This window comes from Coturnix japonica, chromosome 1 (assembly GCF_001577835.2).
Source record: "Coturnix japonica isolate 7356 chromosome 1, Coturnix japonica 2.1, whole genome shotgun sequence".
Taxonomy (NCBI): domain Eukaryota; kingdom Metazoa; phylum Chordata; class Aves; order Galliformes; family Phasianidae; genus Coturnix; species Coturnix japonica.
Window position 1 is genome coordinate 124,883,710 of NC_029516.1, and position 11,846 is coordinate 124,895,555.

The 11,846-nt window shown below is 37.7% G+C and overlaps 1 protein-coding gene across 1 annotated transcript in view; it reads right to left on the bottom strand.

Annotated features, from left to right (window-relative positions):
• Positions 1-1,886: 1,886 nt before the first annotated feature.
• Positions 1,887-11,846, bottom strand: part of IRS2 (insulin receptor substrate 2) — a 29,362-nt gene continuing 19,402 nt past the window's right edge. Inside the window, exon 2 of the mRNA XM_015851426.2 lies at positions 1,887-4,321. Within this exon, the coding sequence (XP_015706912.1) occupies positions 4,317-4,321 (5 nt within the window). The 3' untranslated portion in view covers positions 1,887-4,316. The remainder of the gene's footprint in view (positions 4,322-11,846) is intronic.

The following is an 11,846-nucleotide window of genomic DNA, read 5'->3' on the forward strand; positions in this document are numbered from 1 at the left end:
ACTCTAAAATGGAGAATTTTATAATGTTGCTAAGCTCCAGACACCAGAATATGCTCAATGTAATCAGAATCCATTCTGGGATGATATCTGGACATGTATGGATCCCTCCATGAACTATATTCCACAAAAAACCAAACCAAAGTTCGCAAGGAGGTCCTTCAGAAAGAATAATCACCGGATGGGAACCTAGGACAATTACCTGGCATCCAGGACAGTGCAAATGTTGCTCTCCTACATCACACAAAGCTACGTTGTGGGTAGATTGAGTAGCCAAAGGTTTGCCTTACGTTCTATCAGAAAGTGAATTCAAAAGAGTTCATTTCCAGATGTCTTATCAAATATGTCCATACTCTGTGTTAGCATTAAGATACCACTCACACATCCCGCCAACATTAGAGAAAGAGAAGATACTTACAGATAGTTGCGTTTCTCCAGAGCTATTTCAAAGACTAAAGCAATTTCTATTTTCCCTCAAGGGTGCTGGTACCGTAACATCCACAAGGTGCCATTTTGTCTCCTCAAGCTAACATACAGTAGAGACAGTCACGAAAGACAAAGAGCAGCTGAATGGTCTCTCTTGGGCAACATACACATTGTCTATGATTTAAGTAGCCCAAGGTCAGACAGCATACCACTACTACCATTCCTTGAAATAAGGAGAAGTGACCATGGAGAAACACATTGATGCTGGTTCTCAGATGTAAGGGAAAGCAGCCTCCATCAATTGGTCAAAGTGGGTGGGGGAGAATGGATTCACACAATATTTTGCCACTGTTTTGCACAACATTGCCACAAGTAAATATAAGAAATAAGCTGTTGGTAAAATTATAAAATGACCTGGTATCTGATTGGGAAGCTCTGTTTGAAAAGTATTGTTGGCTGGATGGGTAATAACATGGTGTTCTACAGTATTTTTCCACTAATGCTTTCTTTAAGAAAATATGCTTATTACACCTTTAGTCAGATAGGGTGAGAGGCGCTGCAGTACCTCACAGGGTGGGCATATAATGAAAACCATTTTTGAGTCAAGTAGAAGAGATGGAACAAAAATAGGATTTATATTCTTCTGCTCCAAGATGAAGAGCTCCTGAACAGAAAGGAAATGAAATCTGTGTGGGATTTCATGAAGTGAGGCTTAGCCACCGTGGCATAGGGTTGCAGAAAAGCATATAGATACAAATGCTTAAAATCAAAGGATTATTTGTAAGATGGAAAGCACTCCTGCTCTGCTTCATAAAGGAGGACTGGCAGGCAAGTTGGACTATATTGTCATTAACAGTCTCTTCCAATGCAAACCATTCTATGATTCTGTGGCTTATATGGAAACTTCAGAGGCAACAAGATGATCCTACTGTAGTGACAGACAATTACACCGACTTTCAGAGAAAGAATCTGAGTTTGCTGCAGTGAGATGGGGTTCTGTCCTTTTAGAAAAGGTTGTATTAATATACTTCTCCAACTGTGCCCCAAACACAAGGTAACTATGAAAATATAAGCCCACTTAGTAATAGATGTTACCAGGAGAACACAACACATTGACTGAATTTTACCCCAATTAACATTAAATGAGGGACTTGCACAGTCATTCACCTGCTGTCGGGATGAGAGCTTTATAAGCTGAAATTAAAAATTAAGGCCATATTCCATTCCTGGTTGTTTCCTTCCCCTTTATAATACAAATTTCTTTATTAATAAGAAAATATTTAAAATAGTTTCATGGATTTTCAGGGACATTCTGTGTGTTAAAACAAAAGAAAGTAAGTACGGGCATAGCAGATTTACCTAGAATAAAAGCATGGTTCACTTAAAAGAGATAAAATGATTTTCATATAAACAACGCCCAAGCCCCCCACCTCTAGAGAAAAAAAGGTACAGAAATACTTTACTCTTTTCATAAATAATGTATTTTATTGCATATGGCTATTAAGGAGAGCATCCATGATCAATACAGACTAAATACAATACACTACTCTAGTTCCATTTATTCTGGTCTCCAGCAGCATCACATTTATCCTTATATACAGCGTGTACATTGGAAGACACAGCAAGATAAGTTAAGTCTCTTGTCATATCACAATAGCAAGAAATATATTTAACATCTTGATATCCAGAAACAATACGTACCCAAAAAGAAAACACTGCTTAATAACTGTTAAGGTTATATAGCAAAAAATATTTTAAATTTAAGGTAAGTCAGGCAAAATGTACAAAGACCCAATATACATTGTGAAGTTTAGCAAACATAACATTTATACATTTTGGTTCCATTCTGTAAACTAAATTAAGAATGTAAGTATTGCATATGCCTTTGTGAAATCTACAGGATAGAGAAGAACTGACTACATTGTCAAGTTTTTGTTTTGAAGTTGATGTATGTATTTTAGCCATTTACTTTAGTGGCATGATTTCCTAATTGGTACAGGGGGCTACTTCAAAACAGAAGATCAGAATATTGTATTCAGCAGGTACCACGCTCAGTGCTATGGGGAGGTTCAGACAGAAAATGTCAACAATATTATTTGTATTTTAAGTTCCAGAATTGAACGAGCAGCATTTTTAGAATGTTTTAGAACCATTTTTAGCATTATTATTATTATTATTATTATTATTATTATTTAAAAAAACAAAAAACCCAACAACACTCAGATTAGATATTTAAATTGATTTTAGTTCTAATGTTGTATTAGCCTATGCATTGTTGTGATTTTAAATCCCCCAAAACTACAATGTAAATAATGTCATGGGGTAGAGAAGTAATTTGTTTACATTCATCTTTGTCTTGTAATACAATCCTCAGTTCTAAAAAGTCACCATGTAAGCAGGAAGATCGCGTTGTCATTTGTTACACTTGTAAGACATTGACTCTTATCTTCCTCAGAAAAAAAGATTAATTCCAAAAGATAATGCATTATTAATAATGACGTACAGGTCCCACCTAGCACAATGATTAAAAAAAATAATGTCTCACATAACTCAAATAACTTAGTAATACTTACATGTCTATCAGAGCAGGCACTGGGGAGGTACCATTAAAATGTATACAAACTCTTCAACAAATTTATCAAAGGAGAAACAAGGTGGCATGACATTCTGCTAGTCTGGTACATCAGTTGTATAAAATGTTTGTGACCACAGCCGCCACATCGCTTGTGTTTTCAGACTACTGAAAATGTGATGCACACGTAGTCTTGAAAAACCTCTGGATAAGCAACTGCAGTGCTTCTTCTTTCCCTGTAATAATGCCTGTAGCTGCAACAATGCTCTTTCAGTAGAAGGCAGATTTCAGGACTTTGTAGATGGCAAGATAATACTGTGTTAATATTAGTGTTTGAACCTGGCCAGTACCCACTATCATCCCTGCATTCCTAGTATGCCTACCTAGATTTTTGGTTACAAGAAACGCAGCTAAGAACAGGGTTAGCTGACAAAAGTGAGCTTGTAGATAGGAGAAAAGGCTTTTGCAATCTGAAGTACCTACATCAATACCTACATAGAGAGAATTAAACAAGTGTGTCAAAGGTAAAGAGAGATAACCCCAATACAGTTTGATGCCTTTAACTTATGTCGTTTCAGTTACATGTTTTTATTTTTACGTTTTTAACCCCTCTGAATTCTCTGTCCCAGTCCAATCCACAGAGTTCCGTCCCATGTTAGATTTCCCAGTGCCCTCTCCAGGCTCCATCCCAGAATCAGACACCGCAGCTTGTGATGGAGGAGCAGGTAGCAGCTGCATGCGTTACGAGTTCAGTAAGGCTGGCGACCGCTCTTGAGAGACTCAGCATAAAGATAAAGGAGGTCCTGTTGTACACCAACACCGCAAATCCGGCTTTACTTTGAACTGAGGTAGGTAGTACTGTGATAGGCTTGAAACTATGCCAGTAAATACCAGATCTGACTGCTTCAGCAGGTGCCACAGAATCCCCCAATATGTCGAAGGATAAATACAGTTTGTCTTTGCAGAAAAAGGAAATGAAGGCATTGGCCATTAATTAAAGAGGCCGGCAGAAAAGTTCCTACTGTCTAAAGAACATCTTCAACTTCTGTCAAAACAGCAGCAAAATGATAATGTAGATGCCATTGACAGGACATGAGTTGGGCAGGTTGCTTTCCCTTCCTCGCTGATTTGCTGTAAGGTTTAGTCCACAACAGTTTGAAAGTTAAGTAACTGTCCAGACCAACAATGACAACAACAAAAAGTAAACCTTAAGCAGCTTCAATTAAAAAACAAACAAAACAAAACAACAGAAAACCAAATATGCCGAGCAGCTTCTTTGAATGTTGTACTCTTTGAGGTCATGGTGATAAAACTAACTCCTTCACTCTGAAAAGGAAAATGAAAGAGAGTCAGTAACAGCTGCAACAAAAATCACATAAACGATTAAAACAGCACAAAAAAATACCTTACAGAGATTATTCAGAATGGGCTTGGGTGGAAAGAAAGCTCTGTAATAACTGCTTTTCTATTTGAATATATTATAAGGCATTACAGAGGCAACAAATAGAGCTCTTTCCAATCCCTCACTGAGTTCTTAGTACCAAACTAAGTACCAAACATTTCTCTGTTGTGGCTCTTCAATCCAGCAAGCCCCAGCACAACCAGTTAGAAAACCAAGTATGAAATCCCTCCTAGTTCAAGTTGTGATCCCCACTGTTTTGTACGTTTGGTAAGAAAAAGGTGTTGTAGAAAGCAGATACTAACTAAAGTAGTTTTTTAGCTGTATGGTTGTTATTGAAAGCTATCAATTTACAGATATTAAAGGAGATTCTTGAGACCATATTGACTTAAGGGAAAGAGTCTTCCAAAAAACATAAGCAAAGAGAGATCTATCTTCTAATCCAGTTGTTTGGTTTACTAAACAATTATTATTCCGCAACTAAAAAAGTGAGCATGCTGGAAAATGGAAGGAATCCTCTTCAGATTACTGTTTACAAAGCTTCTTTAAACATCTAAAGGTGAATTACACTGTACCACAGAAGCTGATTTATGAATTGGCCAATCCTATCTTAAAGAACCCAGGTGACTTTTTTTTTTAACTGCAAAAAAAGGAATAGACAGGATGCGCCACTGCCAGAGAGATGCTGTCATAACAGCATCAAGGTGCTTTGTTAACATGGTCATAAATAATCAATTTTTTTCAATATCTTGTTTATTACATAGATTTGCTAATTTGGTATAACATTTGGAAAGCAGCAACGCAAAAATAGTTGTGATCAAAAAACAAAACTCACATTTTACATAGCAAAATACTGACACTTTGTTTTGAAAGGTGCTAACTGTGCCATAGCCCCATAGAATTCCAAGCTGCAACATTGCATTCCTCATACTTGCTATTAATAGTGTCTAGTTTATCTAGTAATTTACAGCAATTCTGACATTTGTATGTTGCTGTCCCAAGTTTACAAGTTAAGTAAAAACTTTAGTTTGTATATGTGTTACAAAAGTTTTCCTAGAAACTGAAATGATTTGGAATACTTTGGGTACTAACATTGCTACTTAGAAAAGCCATAATACTTTAATTTCAACTGTACAGATACAAGTATTTGCTTTGGGATGGCTGTGAATGCTATATAAGACCTGGAAGTTAAAGTAGGCATAGTGCTTGTCTGTGCAGGTTTATCCCAAGTGAGTTTCTGATAAACCAATACAAAGTCTCCTTTTCAAGTCTATACAATAAACACAGGTTGACGTACCTTGACATATATGTGAAAACTGCTAAATTGCTATTGAATCTCCCAGAGCTAAGGTTTACTTATGAAATAAGTCCTGTCTAAGTCAATTGGAGCTGCTCTATGATCAGTTACTTAGGATGTTACTTAGGATTTAGTTTAGTGATGCACACTGAGATGAATTAATAGCTTGCCAGGAACAAAAAGAAAGTATCTCACTGTCCATATCTATTAGCATTTCTCTGGTGCCACTATCCCCATCTAACACCAAGTAAATCTAGCCATTCTAACATCATAAAAAGAGCCTTTTTTTTTTTTTTTTTTTTTGCTCTCTCAAATTGGCATCAAATTTATGATGCAACCAAAGGAGCTTCAAAACTGCCAGCAGAACTGAAGATACTGATTGAATGCACAGGCTGCTCAGAGAACTGGTGGAGTCAGTGTCCTTGGAAGTGTTCAAGGACAAGGTAGATGCCACACTGAGAGAGGTCACAGGCATGGGCTGATAGTTCCACTAAGATGAGCTTACTGGTCTTTCCAACCTTAATAATTCTGTGATTTTGAGATACACTTTGCTTCTGTGTCATTGCTTTCCTCCTCCAACTGAAAACCAACCCAACCACTGCATTAGAGTAACAGCTAAAGCCAAATGAAGTAAATAATTTGTTTAAAAGGGAAAGCAGAGGACAAGGTCTTTGTACATGAAAAGATGATAAGCAAATATGTTTAAAGATGTATGTCCAACTATGGTGGTCACTGAGGAGGATTGTTAGTTACTGAGTATGTCTGACCCTGTTCTTGCAGCACAAGTACTTTCCAGACATAAACTGGAGTGGGTGAGGTAGCCTGTACTTCAAATGTTCCCCAAACCTGGTTCTTGGGGTTTTGTAAGAGGACAACAGGGATTGTGGGCCTAAGCTTTAAAGCCCAGAATTCAATCAACACATCACCCAAAGACACTTTAACACTAGTCTATAACCTCAGAATCAACCCCAGAGTCATCTTCAGTAATCACAAATGGCCTGTGTTGGAAAGGATATCAAGGACCATGCAATTCCAACCACTCTGCCCAGGGCCCCATCCACCCTGTTCCCCAAACCCAATGCCTCCAAGGAATAGGGCACCCACAGCTTCTCTGGGCAACCTGTTTCAGTGCCTCACCACTCTCTGAGTAAAGAATTCTCCCCCAATATCTAAGCCAAACCTCCCCTCTAATGAAACAATAACTAGTGCAACCCTGCAACACACACAATAACAAGTGTCAGCTTCAGAGGAAGCCTACTAACAAGCAGAAAATTCTGACTTCCATGCTTCCATCCTTTTGTTTGTTTGTTGATGTTTTTAAATACATCGATATCACCGTTGTTTGTATTTTGTTAAATTCAGTCATTAATATCTCCTACTTTTTTTGAAGTCCCAGATCAACATTGCACTTAAATCTATCACTGCAAGTTAAACCTGTACACATTGCCTGTATCCAGGGACTAACTAAAAATCCTAAAGGATACAAATATATTATTTGATAACCTCATTCCCCTGGGCACACACAAATCACAACACAAAGTGCAGTACTGTTTCAGTGTTGAAGTTCCCTCTTGGTTCTGGGCTTTATTAAAAAAAAAAAAAAGCACAAAACAAAAAACCTCCCTGATTGCTGCTGAAATTTCCAGACCTACTTCACACCATATAATTCCATCAGTGCTTTCTAGAGAATAAATCAGATAACAAAACACACACAGATTGCTAGGAAACAACCAAATGCTCGAAGATTTGCATAGTAAACTGTGAAGAGAATATACTAACTAATCCATTAAATATCTCTTTTGCTTATTTATTTTCAAAGCCAGTAAGCAATGAATAAAATTCTTCTAAATTCCTGAAAATGATTCTCTTCTGCTGGCAAGCACAAGAGCAGAGCTATTCACATGGCTGATGGCTCAACATAGTGCAGGCTATTCATCACCTGTCAATTTATTCAAGTGGTAGCACAACCATCCAAGTGGGTAGAGTGTGGGGCGGGGAGCCCATGGCACTGCCACAGACCCAAACCATGACTTGAGGTAAACAGATCCCTGGTTTTATCCCTTTGTTCCACCCCCCACCCCCCTACACACTCAGCCTACCAAATTGATTAAGGCTCTGATCCTGCTATTTTTTCCTAGAAAAGCAATCCTGTTGATATAACTGAATCCCAAGGTTAACAGCAGGAGTGTTTGTAGGCTTTGGGCCAAGCCATTAGATGGCACAGCCCAAGGACACAGATCCCACCTGAAAAGCACACAGGATGAGCCACTCCTTACCTAGCTCTGACTCTCATTAAGCAATTAATGAGTAATATATGTAATAAAAAGCTCAAAAGCAGCCTTGCTAAGACAACAGAACAGCTTATCTGCCTCCACCGGTACTTCCAGGGAATTCAGTGAGACTGGTCCAACCAAATAAAGCAGAGCTTGATCATCACCACAAGTAAAGCTTTCAGTCAGAGCTTAAACATTTGCCACAATAACATTTCACAGGAAAACATAAAGCAGCACGCTCTAACAGTTTACGAAGTCCGTGGATAACAGCAATCCAAAGTGAAGGGCTTCCACAGTCGATTAGAAAAAAAATACAACACAAGTGAAGCCATGAAATCAAAAAGCTATGTAATAATTATTTCATTTAAACAAGTCATGGTTGATCATATTTATCTACGCCCTTTTGGTACTTAAGTCCACAAAGGAACAGCACACAATGTTATTTGGATATGTTTTAGTTGTTTTATGAATTTAGAAAAAAAAGCACTGGGTCAACGCGGACTATCCATGACCGATTATTAAAATTACCAGATTTCATTAAAGTCGCAAAGTGAGGATGTTGTGGCCACAGTTTTCTCTAATAACATAAGCTTTATGGCACTTTCTTGAGTGATACAGCTAAAAACCATAACATATTGAGTTCTACTATGATTAACGTGGAGAAAGAGGATATCTTTTAAAGTAGGAAACAAAACACTAGATTGGAAAAAGATGCTGCATGCCAGCAGTAGCAAGTACTGTTTCTGTTCCCCTAGCATAGACACAAGAGGCTGAAATGTTCATCTGACCTATGCAGAAATCCATACAATTTTTACTGTCAACTTGTATCCAAAGCTACTACCAAAACCAAAGTCATTTGTATTTGATACCATCTAGTTACATGAATAGCAATTACTTCACTTGTAATTTCACTAGCAGCTGAGTGTAAAGTTGAAGTGCAGATGACAGTGAGGATTACACTTAGTTGATTTCAGAATTTGATATAATTTGTAGTTCATATCATTTTGTCAAGGTTTTTATAGATTTTGTAATATGAATAACTAAAACATTAAAATGTAATTACGTGGAAAATAAAGGATTAAACTTACAAATGTCATTATAATGAATTTATAGCTAAAGTGCTGGTCCAGAAATACATTTCCCACATAAATTATAATAAAAATAGGCACTTCACATTTAAAATTAAGGGAGCAGACATGCTCATTTTTCCAGGATAAATTTAATACATTTGCAATCATACCTCTTAATTTCAGAGCTACAGACATTGTGTAGCATTAAACAAGTTCGTATATTTGTGATTTAATCCCGTGATTAAGAATAAAATTAATTAGGCAAAAAAAAACAACAAAAAAACAACTCAACATAGTACTGTTCGAAATTTGTTCAGTTATCCTCTTTCTTGCAAGCAGGGTATGCAACTGCTTAAATATATTAAAAGAATTTTAAAATAAATAAATAAATAAAAAACAAGCATCTCCGAGCAAACAAAACATTAGAAAAATGTTTAGTCCTTTTCACCTTCCATTGGCAGTAAGTGGGACTCAGATAGAAAGAAGCAGATGTATAAACTACATAAGAAATTTGCTACTAAAAAGAACAGTTGGTAGTGGTCAGTCAAAGAGCCACTCTGCAGTTCACTAGTAGAGGATTTAGCCATAATGGAAAAAGGAGTAATGTTCTTGTTTGATCATAGAATCATAGAATCATGGAATGGCCTGAGTTGAAAATGACCATAATGATCATTTAGTTTCAACCCCCCTGATATGTGCAGGGTCACCAACCACCAGACCAGGCTGCCCAGAGCCACATCCAGCCTGGCCTTGAATGCCTCCAAGGATCGGGCATCCACAGCCTCCTTAAGCAACCTGTTCCAGTGCATCACCACCCTCTGCGTGAAAAACACTTCCTCCTAATATCTAACCTAAACCTCTCCTGCCTCAGTTTAAAACCATTCCCCCCTGACCTGTCACTACCCATGCCCATAAACAGCCATTTCCTCTCCTGTTTATATGCTCCCTTCAAGTATTGGAAGGCCACAATGAAGTCTCCCTGGAGCCTTCTCTCCTCCAGTCTAAACAAGCCCGGTTCCCTCGACCTTGCTTCACAGGAGAGGAGATGATTTTTGCAAAACAACATGCTCAGCACCTTAAAAGAGTTGAAGGACAAGGGAGGAATGGATTGGTGACTAACGCACTAGACTACCTACTATCATCCTATTCACCTTAAGAGATGCAACAGGTATATATGCATGTCTACTTCTTACAGAGGACACTAGATGATATTCTAGTTTATTCCACACTAAGATCAGATGAATAACAGTTACCAAAAAATTTCCAAGTCTGTGAGGTGAATGATTTTGTATTCCTTTTAAGAGCAAAGACCAAATCCTCTTAGACGTTGATCAGTACTCATTAGCAAGGTCAACAACGTCTTACAGGAAAGATCCTTCCTAACTAGAGACTGATATTCTAACACATCAAAATGTGTAAGGTGGACCTTACTCATGCAAGGAACAGTGAGAAAAGAAAGATGAACTGGACTTCAGGAGAGAGCCACTAGCAAGAACCTGACTGACATTTCAGACACCAACAGACAACACCAAAGTCTGACGGCTTCTTCTAAGCCACTGGGTTATATCCATGACTAAATAGACAGTGGTAAAATGCTCTCAAAGACAGAAAAGTATGCCTTTTCTCTCTCGCCTGGGAGAAAGGCAATCTTTTCCAGTGATTAAATCAAAAAATTATTCATATTAAATATTTAAATATTCATGGGAACAGGGATAAGGAATCGCAAAAATTGTGGAAAATTGTGTTCACTCTCTCTTTCCGCTACAACAGATATCTAATTATTCTATGAAAACAGCTTCAGTAAGAAAGAATGAGAGCACTCTACTGAAGAATATAAGGCTAAGATGTGCTAAGGACTATGGGAGTGGGGAAAGAGAAATGTGATTTTTTTCTGCCAGAAAAGTACAGGATGCAGGTCAATGGTGAAACAGTGCTCTAGCCACTTAAATGTTATAGCTAGGGGAACAGAAATACTTTGTCTAGGACTTCTCCTCATTGCGAGGAAAGGGATTAGGCATCTAGCATCAAGAGATTTCTAATGTACCAAGTCAGTATGGAGATTTCTTCCATCCTAGAGGAACACATTTATCTTTCAGAGGGTGGCATGCTTTCAGTTTTCACAGTCAACTATCTGCCTGCATTGCAAACTGACTTCAGGACTGTTTACCAAGGAGACAAACACGTTTGGGCACATCACCTGGACTTTAAATTCTCTGGATGGTTATACACTAAAACTAGCTGCTGCAGCTCTGAGATCTTCACATGTTGAGGGAGATGATGCTCCTCACTAAGAGATAGTTTGGAAGGAAAGAAATGAAGAAAAAGAAAGCAGGAAAATGCTAACAGGAACAACAGTGCGTGCATGGTATGACAGCCTTGCCCCTACCTTTTCCCCTTGTTGTCATAATCTCATTTAACAACTTTGAGAATCTGATAGGAATAGGAAAACATTTTAAGAGATAGTTTTCAAGTATTGACAATGTTTTTCCAGAAATCTTTCAGAAACCTTCAGTGTTCTCATTGTTGTCATTGTGAATTAGTTCATAATAATCAAACAAGAGGAAAATAAAGCCAGGCAAGAAGCTGCAAAATTAACAATCTCAAGGAAATCCCCAGTGAGAAAAGAAACATCCACGGGTGTCCAGTGTTTCTCAACAAAGCTCACTACTTTATTTTGCCCATTTAATTCAAGTCCACTTTTTAGGACAATACATAAATGAATAAATAAATAAATAAGCCTGGAGCAAAAGAAGTATTCCTTTTTAACACAGTTTCCTAGGGGGCTTTCAGTATTTGACACACAGATAGTGTC